Below are 16,613 nucleotides of genomic sequence, written 5' to 3' on the forward strand. Positions count from 1 at the left end.
CTCTACTGCTATACATTGCAGCCACTAGACAGGTTGTCAGCACAGTGCTCACAGTCGAGCGGGAAGAAGAAGGCAAAGCCTACAAAGTCCAACGCCCAGTGTACTATATTTCTGAAGTCCTGACCCCGTCCAAGCAAAGATATCCACATTACCAGAAGCTGGTCTACGAGATTTATTTGACCACACAGGAAGTTGCACATTACTTCGCAGACCACTCGGTCTCGGTTGTTAGTGACGCTCCATTATCAGAAATTCTGAACAATCGGGACACAACCGGTCGAGTGGCCAAGTGGGCGATTGAACTCCTTCCTTTGTATATCAAGTTCGAGGCAAAGAAATCAATCAAGCTAAAGCAATAGTTTATTTCCTCGCCGAGTGGATCGAGCAGCAGCAGTCGACTCAGATTCACTCGAAACATTGGACCATGTTCTTTGACGGGTCCAAAATGTTGAATGGCTCTGGTATCCCCAAGAGGCGACAAGCTCAGTAAAGTTCTCCAGATTCACTTTGATTCTACCAACAATGAAGCTGAATATGAGGCAGTTCTGTATGGGTTGCATATGGCCATCTCACTCGGCGTCCGACGCCTGATGGTTTATGGCGACTCAGATTTAGTGGTCAACCAAGTGATGAAGGAGTGGGATATCAGGAGACTATGACTGGTTATTGCAATGCAGTAAGAAAGTTGGAGAAGAAGTATGAGGGGTTAGATCTCCACCACATACCCCGAATCAAGAATCAAGCTGCCGATGATCTGGCAAAGTTAGGTTCCACTCGGAAACCTATCCCCAGCAATGTGTTCTTGGAGCATCTCCACACCCCATCAGTTCAGGAAGATCCTTTTACACAGGAGCCCCCGCAACCGATAAGCTCAACCAATCTGACTGAGATTGAAGTACCGGCTGTGGTCGACCTGATCATGGAGGTTTTGGTGGTCATCCTCGATTGGACGGTGCCGTATATTGCATACCTGCTCAGGCAGGAACTCCTAGAGGATGAAGATGAGGCCCGCCAGATCGTCCGACGATCCAAAGCCTTCACCGTAATAAGTGGGCAGCTTTACAGAGAAAGTGTTACCGGAGTTGCTCAACGCTGCGTCTCTCTAGAAGAAGGTCGGCTGATCCTAAATGAGATCCACTCGGGGACCTGTGGCCACCATGCGTCCTCTCGGATCATCATAGCCAAAGCATACCAAGAAGGATTCTACTGGCCGCTTGCAAATGAGATGGCTAAAGATATAGTCGACAAGTGCGAAGGATGCCAGTTTTACTCAAACATGTCTCACAAGCCTGCATCTGCCTTGAAGACTATTCCACTCGTCTGGCCATTCGTAGTTTGGGGTTTGGACATGGTTGGACCTTTCAATACCGGCAAAAGTGGCTTTACTCATTTGCTTGTGGCAGTCGACAATTCACCAAGTGGATCGAAGCCAAGCCTATCAAGAATATTGACTCGAGCATTGCCATCAGTTTCATCAGAGAGTTGATATTCAGATATGGAGTCCCACACAGCATTATCACGGATAACGGCTCCAACTTTGATTATGATGAGTTCAGGGTATTCTACGCTTCCCAAGGCACTCGGGTCGATTACGCATCTGTTGCGCACCCGCAGTTGAATGGGCAGGCAGAGAGAGCGAATGGTTTGATCCTTCATGGGCTGAAACCTCGACTAATGCGCGACCTCAAGCATGCTGCTAGAGCTTGGGTGACTGAATTGCCATCTGTCTTATGGGGTTTGAGAACAACTCCCAACCGGTCGACTGATCGGACCCCTTTCTTCATGGTGTATGGTGCTGAGGCTGTGCTTCCGAGTGACTTGCTGCACAATGCCCCCCGAGTGGAACTCTTCTCAGAAGCTGAAGCTGAACAGGCACGCCAGGATGCAGTTGATCTCCTAGAGGAGGAGCGAGAGATGGCCCTGATCCGGTCGACCATCTATCAACAAGACCTGCGTCGATTCCATGCCCGAAATGTCAGAGGTCGAGCATATCAGGAGGGAGACCTTGTGCTCCGAGTAAACCAGAAACGGCCTCACAAGCTCGCTCTGGCCTTGGAAGGCCCCTTCATCATCACCAAGGTACTCCACAACGGGGCATATCAAGAAAGAAGACGAGCCACGCTCGTGGAATGCGGAGCTACTCCACCGTTTTTATACCTAAACACTCGGATCGATGAGTTGTAATAAGAATCCTTCAGTTTGCTTATCCAAGACAAGATTTTTGCGTTCTCTTAATGATTGTTATCCCATAAGCATATATGTTCAAATCCCCCAGTGGGTGGCTTAGTCGCGGACCCGATTTGCCTAAGTCTCAAAAACACTCAGAGTGAAGAGCAACTCTCTCACTCGGGGACTTAGCCGCGAACCCGATTCGCCTAAGTTACAAAACTACTCCGAGTGAAGACCAACTCTCTCACTCGGGGGCTTAGCCGTGAACCCGATTCGCCTAAGTTTCACAAACACTCCAAGTGAAGAGAAACCCTCTCACTCGGGGGCTTAGCTACGACCCCGTATTCACCTAAGTTTCACAAACACTCCGAGTGAAGAGCAACCCTCTTGCTCGGGGGCTTAGCTGCGACCCCGTAATCTCCTAAGTTTCGAACTACTCCGAGTGGAGAGCAACCCTCTCGCTCGGGGGCTTAGCTGCGACCCCGTATTCACCTAAGTTTCACAAACACTCTAAGTGAAGAGCAACCCTCTCGCTCGGGGGCTTAGCTATGACCCCATACTCGCCTATGTTTCAAACTACTCTTAGTGGAGAGCAACCCTCTCGCTTGGGGGCTTAGCTGCGACCCCGTACTCGCCTAAGTTTCAAACTACTCTGAGTGGAGAGCAACCCTCTCACTCGGGGGCTTAGTTGCGACCCCGTACTCGCCTAAGTTTCAAACTACTCCGAGTGGAGAGCAACTCTCTCACTCGGGGGCTTAGCCGCGAACCCGATTCACCTAAGTTTCACAAACACTCCGAGTGAAGAGCAACCCTCTCACTCGGCAACTTAGCTGCGACCCCGATTCGCCTAAGTTTCACAAACACTCCGAGTGAACAGCAACCCTCTCACTCGGGGGCTTAGCCGCGAACCCAATTCGCCTAAGTTACAAAACTACTCCGAGTGAAGACCAACTCTCTCACTCGGGGGCTTAGCCGCGAACCCGATTCACCTAAGTTTCACAAACACTCCGTGTGAAGAGCAACCCTCTCACTCAGGGTCTTAGCTGCGACCCCGTAATCGCCTAAGTTTCACAAACACTCTGGGTGAAGAGCAACCCTCTCGCGGGGGGGGGGGGGGGGGGCTTAGCTGCGACCCCGTACTCGCCTAAGTTTCAAACTACTCCGAGTGGAAAGCAACTCTCTCACTCGAGGGCTTAGCCGTGACCCCGTACTCACCTAAGTTTCAAACTACTCCGAGTGGAGAGCAACTCTCTCACTCGGGGGCTTAGCCGCGAACCCGATTCGCCTAAGTTTCACAAACACTCGGAGTGAAGAGCAACCCTCTCACTCGGGGGCTTAGCTGAGACCCCGTACTTGCCTAAGTTACAAAGACTACGTCGACTGGAGAGCAACCCTCCCACTCAGTGGCTCGGCTGCATGCTCAGAGCTGCGCCACAAATACAACATATGGTTGCACTCAGAGCTGTGCCACAAATACAACATATGGTTGCACTCAGAGCTGCGCCACAAATACAATGTATGGTTGCATTCGGAGCTATGCCACAAGTACAATGTATGGCTGCACTCAGAGCTGCGCCACAAGTACAATGTCTATTCCGAGTAAAGAGTCTAGTTTCACTCAGAGTCAAGAAATCTGAAAATGGTGAAGACAAAGCAACCATATTCAAAACTAAAACCAAGTTCAGATAAATCCATGAAGGTTCAGAACCGCAAACTGAAGTACTCGGACATCAGGCCCGAAGAGTTTAATGGTTACAAAATCACTCGGCATTCCGAGGCAAATAAATTCAAGGCATCAGGTTTCTCACTCGGCGGGAGGAGGGCTAGCTGGCTCGACAAACTCATCCAGGACGATTCCATCTACGATGCGAGTGGCAGCATCGATGAAGGTCTTCATGAAGGACTGGAATTGAAGCTTCTTGGTGTTGGCAACCTTGATAGCCGCCAGCTTTTCTTCTTTGACTTCCTTGCAGTGAACGCGGACCAGAGACAGAGCCACAACAGCGCCGCAGCGAGCGGATGACTTCTTCCATGCCTGCACTCGGTCAGGGATTTCATTAAGTCGAGTCATCAGAGACTCGAGATCATTCTGGAACGTCACACCTGGCCAGAGCTCCGTGTCAATCCGCGACACCGCTACTTTCAGTCGAGCAAGGTAGTCCGTAACACTGGCGAGGCGAGATTCCAGTCGCAGCACATTCATCGCGGCTTCGTCCATGATGGGGGAATTGATGGGGTCAAGATTCGTCTCAATCCGCCCAGTCTCTTCCACGACGTTTTGACAGAATTCTGCACGCATAGAAAAATAATGAGTCGACCGTCGTATGATGAATCGGCAGTTGCAAAGCAGTCAGATAAGGGAAAGTACCTTCAAGCATGAGGAACATATTCTTGGCAAGGCCTCCCAGATAAGTCTCCAGTTCGTCCCTCCTCCGAGTAAGATCTGCGACTTTGTCGGTCAGGGCCACCTTGTCCTTCTTCAGCTGCACGACTTCCTTCTTTGCTTCACCAACGGCAGTCTTGAGCTTGGCGTTTTGTTCTTCTAACTTGCCGACTGAAGCCAGCTTCTTGTCGGCAAGATCAGTTTTCTCCCGCGCCGTCTTCTGAGCTGCTGCGAGGTCGAGGTCCTTCTGCTCTAGAGCCTGCTTCATTTTGTCTAAAGAAATAACATTCTTCAGACGAGCTTGGAGTTGACGATTTTCACTACGCACATCTGTTCGAGTGGAGTCACTCAGTTTAAAGATCGAAAAGAAAATATGACAAGGTGAACAGTCGACAAGTTGTTACCTCCCGTGGCAGTTGCTTCATCCTTAGCCTTCTGCAAATTCTTCTTGGCCACTTCCAGATCAAGGTTGAGCTGAATTTGTTTCCTCTCCAATTCAGCGAACTGGGCCCCGAGCTCACAAGATTTCTACAGTCAACAAATAAGACAAGTCAGTCAAGAGAAACAAGAGTCAGTCATTTCCGAGTGGTAAGATGCAAAGTTCTAAGACTACCGTCGAATCAAACATTCAACAGTAGTCTCGGGGACCACACCTAGTGGGTGCACTTGGTGTGCCCCCACTGGTTCAATTTCCTACACGACGTGGTGTGCCCTATACGAGTGGAAGGAGTAAAAAAACAACAGCGTTTGTTCTCAGACCACTGCTGACTGCCCGTAGTCGACCGCGGTCTCGGGGACTACACCCAGTGGGTGCACTTGGCGTGCCCCCACTGGTCTGATTCCCACTCGGCACGACCTGTCTAGACCGAGTGGAAGTACTATAGGTAAGCATTTTGCAAAGACCCCCGTCGAATCAAACATTCAACGGCGGTCTCGGGGACTACACCGAGTGGGTGCACTCTGCGTGCCCCCACTGGTTCAAAAGTACACTCGACACCTAGTCGACTCAAGTGAGAAAGCTACACAGCAAAAGTCAAAACACCCAGTGGGTGAGGGGATGCAAGGCGTAGGCTCATGATAGATGCACATTAAAGGTTCCAAAACGCTCATCCACGGACATCTTGCGAATAATAAAGCAGCAGTTTTCAAGTACCATATCCTAACAGAGCAAAGATCAAGCTAAAAGACCAGTCAGAAATCAACTTCACCTAGACATTGGTTTGAAGGGCTGAGCTGGCATCGTAAGCAGCCTTACTGGCCTCGTGCACCACCTTCATTTGCTCCATCATAAGGCCTGCTTGGCGTATAGCTTCCTTAGCAGCGCTTACTTGGTCCTCTGGGACATGATGGGTAACAAAGAGCGGAGTTGGTGGAACAGATGGAGCAGCCAAGGGATCTGAAGCATGGAGTTGCATAGATGGAGCAAGACTTGAGCAGTCGACGCCGAAAGACGATCGCTCGACACAGGATCAACAAAAGAAATAGAAGCCCGAGTTGGATCTCCGGATTGCTGGATGACTGCTTCTGGCGCTGACGACGACTGATGCACTTTGCTGGCAGGTGCCCTCCTACTCGAAATCCTGCCCTTTCTTCCTGTGTTCTTCTGAGGCACGTCTTCATGGTCATCGTCTGGAAGTTCAATAACATTTGGTGGGGCTGCAAAACATTCGACCACAAGATTTCAGTCAACCGTAAAAACAATTGGCAAAGCAAGAACATAACTGTGGAGCTGTACCTACCCGGGATGTGGCCGCGTCTGCAGCTTCCTCGTCATCTTGCTCCTTGTTAATATTCATGGACATCCCAGAAGTGGCGGCGCTGAGAATTCCAAAACTCACTCAGTCAAACAAGAAAAAGAGTCGACAAAAGCATAGAAGTTCCCGAGCAAAGCAAAACAGAGAAGAGGAACACTTACATAGAGGCAACAGGAACGTCCACCTTGATCTTGGGCAGAGCCTTCCGAGGCTTCACTGGGGCAACCCTGGGCTGCTTAGCGGCCTTCTTCGATGGTTCTGGAGTTGAGGTCCGAGTGCGCTTGGATACTTGCATGTTTGACGGAGCTGCCTTACCACACCCACCTGCGGGATCGTGGGACTGTTTGGAACGATGCTCCGAGCAGGGCGGCGAGTTAACCTCCTCGCCACTGCTCGACTCATCGCTGTCATCCTCACCATCGGTTCCAGACTCCCGGTCGGCACTCTCGCTCGCGCTTCCCCCCTTCCTGGTGCTGTTCCCCATTTGGCGTCGAATACATCTCGGTGTAAATCTGCAAGTAGTTAGTTTAGCAAGCATCAGTCAGATTCGAGTCAATTACAGATTGGAATAAGAAACCACTCGGCAATAAGGTCCAAACCTTGTCCGGCTCATGGTCGGCGTCGAATGGTCGAACTCTCCTGGACCCCCTGGGGTTGTCCTTGTTCCCAGTTATGCTTCGCAGCCACTGAGCCACCGTCTCTTCGGCGACCTCCTCTGGGTGGACCCGAGCGGTGTCATTGTAACATCCCAAATTTTCAATTTGGTATGTTATACATAGATCATCATTGCATATCATGTTTTATTGCATTTTGACAAATCCTCGATAAATCCTAAGCAACTCAAGGACCCTCGGAGAGAGTTGGGGATTTTTCTTAAATTTTCATATTTGTTTTTCATCAAATAATAAGACGAGGATTTTGTTTTAATTAATTTCTCTCCGGAAAAATATTTCATTAAACAAAATAAACGAGAGGAGAAAATATGATTTCTCCAAAACAATTGAAATACTGGAGGAAAAATGTTAAAATCATTATTTGGAATTTATTTGCAATTTTTATTGCATTAAAAATATTGCACGTTTTCAAAATATTTATTTTGACTTTTAAAAATGTTCACCCTATTCTAGATTTTCTAACTAGACGGGGAAAATTTATTTCATATTTTTCTACAAATTGTTTTCCGCGGAACTTATTTAAAAAAAAACTGCGCGCGCCCGACCGGGCCGCAACCCCGCCAGGCCGCCGGCCCACCCCGCGCCCCTCTCCTCCTCGCGCACGAGACGCCGCCGCCGCCATGGCGGAGTCCGGCTCCCGCACGGCTCCCGCCGGCCACCCCCTTCCCCAAGTCACCTCCACCCCCCCTATTTATACCGCCGCCGCCCCCCCTCTCCCTCACCGCAAGCCGCCGACGCCGCACTCGCCTCGCCCGCCGCCGCCCGCACGGATCCGCGCCGCCGCCGCCGCTCGCCGGAGCCCCGCCCCTCGCCGGAGCCCGTCCCCGAGGTAGCCGCACCTCGCCGTTGCCGGTTTTCTTTAAAAAAAAACCGTTCGTTTTATTTAAAAAAACCCTAGATCGGTTTTTTTCGGTTTTATTATTTTTCGAACGTTCACCGAACCGTTCGTTTTAACGAACGCGTTCATCGGTTTTTCTCTGTTAACGAACGTCCGTTATTTAAGCGTTCGTCCGTTTTTCTTTTTCGTCGGATTTTTCTCGTTATTTTCTCAGATTCGATTTCTGATCGAATCTTCGATTCTGTTTAACTTCTCGCTCGTTTATCGGAATCAGGCGATTCAAGCGCCTAGAGTTTCGTCTGGAAATTGTCTTTCCATTTAACCTACTCAAACAAGTTTTTGCAACAGTAAAATTTGACCTAGATCCAGATTAGCAAACGAAGTTTCTTTCTTTCGTCGTTTGACTTTCGTTGCTTCTTTCGAGTTAATTCTTTTTGCAAAACCGGAGTTCTTAAGTTGAACTTTCTGGTTGGATCTTTCATTCGAGTTTTACCTGTGCATTAGATGAGTACTGATTGTATGCTTGTTTGTTTGCGATAGAGTACCCGGAGTGTGCCGCTTGTTACTTCGACTCGCTAGGTTTTGCGGATCATCAGCAAGGCAAGTAACACTTTGATCATATCCCGTTCATACCCAGTTTTACTGCATTAGATCTGTTTTCCTCAAACATTGCATGGTTAGGATCTAATTAAATTGTGGGTATTGGGAAGTAGTTGAGGTAGTACCTATTACCTGTTTCTTATCAAACCCTTGGGAGTTACTTCTACGTTGCTTTTATTATTGCCATGCTATGCTCGTAGACGTGGATTTGGGTTTGAGTGATATTCACGACAGATGTGAGATGTTTATTAATGGTTCAACTTAAGGTGGCAACTAAAACTCACATCTGGGTGGATTGAGGCACCTGGAGAACCCAGTGTTGTCTGTTTGTATAAGGACCGCCACCCAGGCTCAAAGGGATCATAAGATTATTCATGCTAGAAACTTCCGTGTGCAGCCACAAGCTATTATGGGCTCTAGCATAGTTGAGTATGTTACAAGATCTCTTGAAGAGGTGGGCTAGCAGATGTAGGGGAAAGTAGGTGTACCGGTCCATCCAGAGTAAAGAGGGATTGTTTCTGAAAGGCTGTGTCTCGGTCATCCGTTTCTCAAACATCATGCAGTGCGAGAATCAAGCGGAGGCGATCGAGTCTTGTGGGGAAAAGTGCGCAAACCTCTGCAGAGTGTACAAACTAATCATGGTTAGCCGTGTCCCCGGTTATGGACAACTTGAGTATCTAGTACCTGGATTATCATTTGAATCTCATCACCATGTTACTTATAATTAATTTTGTTGGGTTAATGATGACACTTAATTGGGATTGAGTTGGAGGTACCTTCTCAATGTTTCACAACCACCATGATAGTTAAATAAAATTTATTCCTTTGAAGTAGGATAAATTGGCTTTTCGCAAAACTGTAACCATAGAGCTTTCCACCAGCCATATATGCATATAGTATAGCATTATTATTGTTCATTGCTCTCTATGTGTTACTTTGCCAGCATATTCTATGTGCTGACCCGTTTCGGGCTGCAACGTTTCATGTTGCAGACTTTTCAGACGACGAGTAAGGTGCCTTAGGTCGTGGTCTTATACTCAGTGATGCCGCTGGAGTGATGGACTCACTTATCTTCCAAGTCTTCCGCTGTTATCGTTATTAGATGGCCTTAAGCCATGTTTATCATACTCTGTTATAAATCCTCCATTTGTACTGTGTGTGTCAGCATTACTGATCCAGGGATGACACTGGTGCACAGCAGCACAGGCCATTTGAGGTCTGGTCGCTACAAAGTTGGTATCAGAGCACACGCTGACTGTAGGACACGACCACTAAGCTTAAGCCCTAGAAAGCCTCTCTCTTCTCATTTCTGACCCCTCTCCACTTTCTACTCTTTTAGGAATGGCAAATGCAAGGAACAAGTTCATGCAACCAGATGAAGACACGCCGTTTGGTCGACACTTGAAGGAAGTCACCAAGTACTTGAACATAGGAATACCAAGCATCACCGGAACCTACAACGCCACAATACCTGAAGAGGAGAGCTGGAAGATTCAAGTTATCATTCCAGGAAGGATGTTTAGTGCCATGAGATTGGTTTTCGAAGCACCAACTTGGAGTTTAGGGAAGAGCATGGCCGCACACATCGCCATGGGACGCATTGGAGAAGTCTACCACCAGGAGCTTAAGGATACAATTTATCAGATTTGTGGACGTCGAGACGCGCAATGGGAGATGATTAAGACCAAGAAGGATGGATCAATTGCAGCTTTCATCCAGGAGCAGAACCAACATATTCGTCGCCAGGAGAACCAGATGTTCACGGACAAGGAAGAACTGAAGAAGGCATTAACGAAGATCAAGGAGCTCCAAGAAGAACTCAAGGCTACACGCGAAGATTATTTGGAGGAAATCAACGCACTAGTAGGGAAGATTGACGACCTGGAGAAGAAGATTGGAGCACTCGTGGGAAATCCAGTGCCAAAAGCAGAAGTCGACGAATGCACTTGTCCGGATAACTACATCATCATCGACGACACCGACTCGGAACCAAGTGAAGACGACTGGGTTGATGAAGCTGGAGCAGACATCATGGAGTCTTCAACGGATCAGAATTTCTAGTAGACCACCATATCAGTAGTAGTTTTCCCCCATTTAATAGTATAGTTCAAGCACTTTGTAACGCTAGTTAGATCGATTGTTTTGCCTTGTTTGAATTGATTGAGTGATATTGATTGAATTTGTCTCATGAGCATATGGGTAGTGTTTTCTCTCTAGACCTCATTATATTCTTAACTCTCATCTTTTCTAAACCTATCAGATGCCTTCGAGACGCGACACCGGATTTGTTTTCCCGCCAGAGATCACCCAGTTGATTCAGCAACAGAATGCCCTGTTTCTTAGCACAGTACCGTCGTTGAGCATTTATTCAACTTTGCATCTCTGAATTGATTATTGCTGACCCTTTTTGCTACCATATTATAAGCCTTCCCAGCTCCACATACATCTACATCGTGCGTTTGAATCTCCCTGGTAATCGCTCTATCCAAGCTTTGAGAGTTTTGACTACAACGGTTGCCGATCACCGCCTGCTGCTGGGTAAGAACTGGTAAGAATTTGAGATTTTCTTGACGGATTTGTGACACCCACCACCACCACCACCACTTGTTAGTAGTCTGTAGGATCATATTCTTGTGTGTTTCTATTGCTGCTAACCATGCCAGGATCACAAGCCGACGAGATTGACTAGGAGAACTTAACGAACAAGGAGTTTCATCATAAGTTTCAGCAAATGATGACTGAACAGGTGCAAGATGTGCTGAACAATTTTGAAGAGGCCATGGAGAAGATCACTGGACTTGAGAAGACGTTCGAAACAAAGCTCGATAACAGATTTAATGAACTGCTTGCGCGTCTTCCACCACCGGCTGCACCTGCCGCACCTCTGCAACAACAACAACAACAACAACAACAACAACAACAACAACAACAACAACAACAACAACAACAACAACAACAACAAAAACAAAAACAACAACAACAACAACACCAACAACTACCTCCACGTCGCGAAACAGCCCTCCGCCGAGCGAGCCGTGTCCTTCTTCAGCCTGGCCAAACTGTTGGTGCTGCTGTTGATACTTCTGTGGCTCCTGCTGCTGATGCGGAGGATGATTATGTGGGAGATTACGAGGATGAGGTTGATCAAAATCAGAACTACGTGCAACCACAAGCACCACAACCACCAGGTTGTCCACATGCAAATAATGGCAATGTTAGGGCTCCCCCTCAGGTACGAGATCATGACCATCTCCCTGAACTGAAATTGAATATTCCACCATTTGAGGGTAGATATGTTCCTGATATATATCTTACTTGGGAGTTAGAAACTGAACAATGATTTACATGTTTACAATATCCTGAGGAGAGACGTGTTCCTGCTGCTGTTTGTGCTTTCAATAGCTTTGCATGTGTTTGGTGGTTTGAACATTGTAGATTATATCATGTTCCAGCTACTTGGGCTGCTTTGAAAACTGCTATGCGTACTCGTTGGGTTCCACCATATTATCAACGTGAATTAATTCAAAAATTGCAGCGTTTAAGACAAGGAAAAAATTCTGTAGAAGAATATTATCAGGAATTACAAACTGGCATGATTAGATGTGGTATTGTTGAGGAGAATGAAGCTATGCTTGCACGTTTTATGGGTGGATTAAATAGAGAGATTCAGACCATTCTAGAGTATAAGGAGTATAATAATATCACTCGTTTATTCCATCTTGCTTGTAAAGCTGAATGTGAAGTGCAGGATAGACAGGCATTGGCGCGAACTAACTTTTCTGCAGGTCGACCTTCATCATGGACACCACGTGCACCCTCAACTTCCACTGCACCATCACCTCCATCAGGTGCCACCTCCATCCGTGATACAAGAAAGCAGGCGCAACCACCACTCTCTGCTAAGAGCACACCTGCCGGGCCTGCGCAGAGCTCTTCTTCTTCCATGGCGTCAACAGGGCACACAAGTGATATTATTTGTCGTCATTGTAAGGGAAGAGGACATTTTGCGAGAGAATGCAAATCTCATCGTGTGATGATTGCCACTGAGGATGGTGGGTATGAGTCCGCTATTGACTATGATGAGGAAACTTTGGCTCTTATTACACATGAAGAACACGGTGGAGATGATTCTTATCTTGAGACGCAATACATGGCTGCTGAAGATGCTGACAGGTATGAATGTTTAGTTGCTCAACGTGTTTTGAGTGTGCAGGTTACACAAGCTGAGCAAAATCAGAGGCATAATTTGTTCCATACAAAGGGAGTTGTGAAGGAACGTTCTATTCGCGTCATCATAGATGGAGGGAGCTGCAACAACTTGGCTAGCATGGAGATGGTGGAGAAGCTATCTCTCACCACAAGACCACATCCACATCCTTACTATATCCAATGGTTCAACAACAGCGGCAAGGTTAAGGTAACACGTACTGTTCGTGTGCATTTTAGTATCTCTACATATGCTGATTATGTTGATTGTGATGTGGTACCTATGCAAGCATGTTCCTTATTACTTGGTAGACCATGGCAGTTTGATAAAAATTCTGTACACCATGGTAGAAACAATTAGTATACTCTTGTTCATAAGGATAAAAATATTACTTTGCTTCCTATGACTCCTGATTCCATTTTGAAAGATGATATTAATAGAGCTAGTAAAGCAAAACAGGAGAAAAATAAGAGTGAAAATCAGATTGTGGCAAAAGAATTTGAGCAACTAATGAAGCCTAATAATAAACCATCTCGTGTTGCTTCTGAATTGAATTGAAAAGTGCATGTTTACTTGCCACCAAATCTGATATTGATGAGCTAGATTTTAGCAAATCTATTTTGTAACATCCCAAATTTTAAATTTGGAATGTTATACATTAGATCATCATTGCATATCATATTTTATTGCATTTTTGGTTTGATCCTAGAAATTCTACGTAACTCAAGGACCCACGGAGAGAGTTGGGGATTTCGTTATTTTCATATTTGGGTTTTTCTCAAATTTTGAAAATAGGATCATTTGATTTTATTTATTTTATCTTCAATTATTTCATTTATAAAAATAAGAGAGAGGGAATAAAATGACTTTCCCAAAAATAAGAAATATTGAGGATTTAATAAAAAATAAATCAAATCTTATTTTATTTGGAGTTTTGCTATTTTATTTGAATTTAGGAAAATTGCACGTTTTTCAAAATTGCATTTTAGGGACAAGAAAATGTTCATCTCGTTCTAAATATTTTATTTAGACGGTGAAAATTTTATTTTGGCATTTTTAGAATTTTATTTTATTTTCTAGAATTTTTCTTAGTTTCGGCGGATTTGTTTAGAAAAACAAACTCCCGCGCACCCGACTGGGCCGAAGCCCAGCCGAACTAGGCCGGCCCGCCCGCGCCACCGCCTCCCGCCGCCGTCTCCGGATCGGAAACCGCCGCCGCCCGAGTTCGGGAGGAGCACGCCTCCCGAGGCGCCCCCTTCCCCAAGCCGCGCCGCCCCCCCTCCTTAAATAGCCGCCGCCGCCCCTTATCTCGCCACCGAACCCGCAGCCCCGCCGTCGGAACCCGCCCCGCCGCCGGAGCCGCACCACCGCCGAGCCGCCCCGCCGCCCAAGGTCGCCGTCGCCGCCGCTGGGAAAGCCGCCGCCAGCCCCGCCGCCCCACACCGCCTCCCGTCGCCCCGCCGGAGCCGCCGGACTTCGCCGGAGCCCCGAGCTGAGGTAGCTGCCCGCCGCCCGGTTTTCTGAAGAAAACCGATTCGGTTTTTTTAGAAAACCCTAGGTTTTTTTGATCGGTTTTGTTTTGTTTTTTTCGGTTTTCTTATTTAGCGAGCATTCGCTCGTTCGTTCGTTTTAACGAACGCGTTCATCGTTTAGTTACAGTTAACGAACGTCCGTTTGTTAAACTGTTCGTCAGTTTTTCTTTTTCTCGGATTTTCCGCGATTATTTCTGATCGTGATTTCCGATCTGTTTTTCATTTTAGTTTAACTTTTCGCTCGTTTGTCGGAATCAGGCGATTCAAGCGCCTAGAGTTTCGTCTCGAAACCCTCTTTCTGTTTAACCAACTCAAATAAGTTTTTGCTACTGTAAAATTTGACTTAGGTCCAGATTAGTAAATGAAGCTTGTTTCTTTCGCCGTTTGACTTTCGTTGCTTCGTTTGGTTTGATTCTTTTTGCAAACCGGAGTTCTTAAGTTGAACTTTCTGGTTAGATCTCTTATTTGAGTTTTACCTGTGCATTAGACGAGTACTTATTGTATGCTTGTTTGTTTGCGATAGAGTACCCGGAGTGCGCCGCTTGCTACTTCGAATCCCTAGGTTTCACGGATCATCAGCAAGGCAAGTAACACTTTGATCATACCTCTTTTCATACCCAGTTTTATTGCATTAGATCAATCCTCAAACAATTGCATGATTAGGATCTGATTAAATTGTGGGTTGGGAAGTAGCTGATGAGGTAGAACCTATAGCCCTGTTTATTACCAAACCTTTGGGAGTTACTTCTACGTTTGCTTATATTGCTATGCTATGCTAGTAGACGTGGATTGGGTGAGTGTATCCATGACAGATGTGAGATTGTTAATTAATGGTTCAATTTAAGGTGGCTACTTAAACACACATCTGGGTGGATTGAGGCACCTGGGTATTCCAGCAATTGCCTGTTTTTTTATGGACCGCCACCCAGGCTCAAAGGGATCATGAGATTATTCATGCTAGAAACTTCCGTGTGCAGCCACAAGCTATTATGGGCTCTAGCATAGTTGATTAAGCTGTGTGAACTCTTACAGTGGTAGACTAGTAGATGTAGGGGTTGTAGGTGGTACTGTCTACCCGATCATAAGGTGCAAACGCTTCTGAAAGACTATGTCTCGGTCATCCGTTTCTCAAACATCATGTAGTGCGAGAATCCCAATGGAGGAGATCGAGTCTTGTGGGGATAAGTGCGCAAACCTCTGCAGAGTGTATAAACTAATCATGGTTAGCCGTGTCCCCGGTTATGGACAACTTGAGTATCTAGTACTTGGATTATCATGTGAATCTCATCATGTTACTTTAATTAATTTTGTTCGGATTAATGTTGAAACTTAATTGGGATTGAGATGGTGTCGTCCATTCTCAATGTTTAACAACCACCATGATAGTTAAATAAAATTTATTCCTTTGCAGTAGGGAAAAATTGGCTTTTCGCAAAACTGTAACCATAGAGCTTTCCACCAGCCAAATATGCATGTAGTATAGCATTATTCTGTTCATTACTCTCTATGTGTTACATTGCCAGCATATTCCATGTGTTGACCCGTTTTCGGGCTGCAACGTTTCATGTTGCAGACTTTTCAGACGACGAGTAAGGTGCCTTAGGTCGTGGTTCTATACTCAGTGATGCCGTTGGAGTTGATGGACTCGCTTATCTTCCAAGTCTCCCGCTGTTATCATTTTTAGATGGCCTTAAGCCATATTTATTGTAATAAGTTCTCTTTTGAGACATTCGATGTAATAAGTGTGTGATTGCTACTCTGTTATAAATCCTTCGAGTACTGTGCGTGTCAGCATTACTGATCCAGGGATGACACTGATGCACAGAGACTTGACCGTCTGAGGTCTGGTCGCTACAAGATGGTATCAGAGCACACGCTGACTATAGGACACGACCACTAAGCTTAAACCCTAGATCACTATTCTCTTCTCATTTCTGACTCCTCTCCATTTTCCACTCTTTTAGGATGGCAGATGTAAAGAACAAGTTCTTGCAACCGGATGAAGATACACCCTTTGGACGCCACTTGAAGGAAGTCACTAGGTACCTGAACATCGGAATACCAAGCTTCACCGGAACCTACAACGCCACACTACCAGAAGAGGAGCGTTGGATGATTCAAGTTCAAGTTCCAGGAAGGACGTTCATGCTCGTCACCGAGCCCATAGAGTTTTCCTTTGATGCACCAACCTGGAGTCTAGGAAAGAGCATGGAAGCCCACATCACCATGGGACGCATTGGAGAAGTTTACCACAAGGAGCTTAAGGATACCATTTACCAGATTTGTGGGCGCCGAGATGAGCAATGGGAGATGATCAGCACCAAGAAGGATAGATCAATTACAGCTTTCATCCAGGAGCAAAACCAGCACATTCGTCGCTAGGAAAACCAAATGTGCACAGGCATGATAGATCTGAAGAAGGCATTGACCAAGATCACGGAGTTGGAGGAAGAACT

General features: G+C 46.5%; 1 protein-coding gene across 1 annotated transcript; it reads left to right on the plus strand.

Annotated features, from left to right (window-relative positions):
* Positions 1-655: 655 nt before the first annotated feature.
* On the plus strand, positions 656-3,772 carry LOC109737007 (uncharacterized). Its single transcript, XM_020296239.1, has 3 exons — positions 656-1,248; positions 1,404-1,735; positions 3,666-3,772. The coding sequence occupies exons 1-3, from the start codon at positions 656-658 to the stop codon at positions 3,770-3,772; spliced, it is 1,032 nt and encodes a 343-aa protein (XP_020151828.1).
* The last annotated feature ends 12,841 nt before the right edge of the window (positions 3,773-16,613 follow it).

This window comes from Aegilops tauschii, chromosome 1 (assembly GCF_002575655.3).
Source record: "Aegilops tauschii subsp. strangulata cultivar AL8/78 chromosome 1, Aet v6.0, whole genome shotgun sequence".
In the NCBI taxonomy this organism is placed as follows: Eukaryota; Viridiplantae; Streptophyta; class Magnoliopsida; order Poales; family Poaceae; genus Aegilops; species Aegilops tauschii.

Excerpts from the sequence above, each read along its gene's own strand:
- LOC109737007 (XM_020296239.1), top strand. The coding sequence starts at position 656 with ATGACTGGTTATTGCAATGCAGTAAGAAAGTTGGAGAAGAAGTATGAG. Across the intron at positions 1,249-1,403 it reads GCTAAAGATATAGTCGACAA|TCGACAATTCACCAAGTGGA; the intron begins GTGCGAAGGATG and ends TGCTTGTGGCAG. Across the intron at positions 1,736-3,665 it reads ATTGCCATCTGTCTTATGGG|AGCTGCGCCACAAATACAAT; the intron begins GTTTGAGAACAA and ends GGTTGCACTCAG.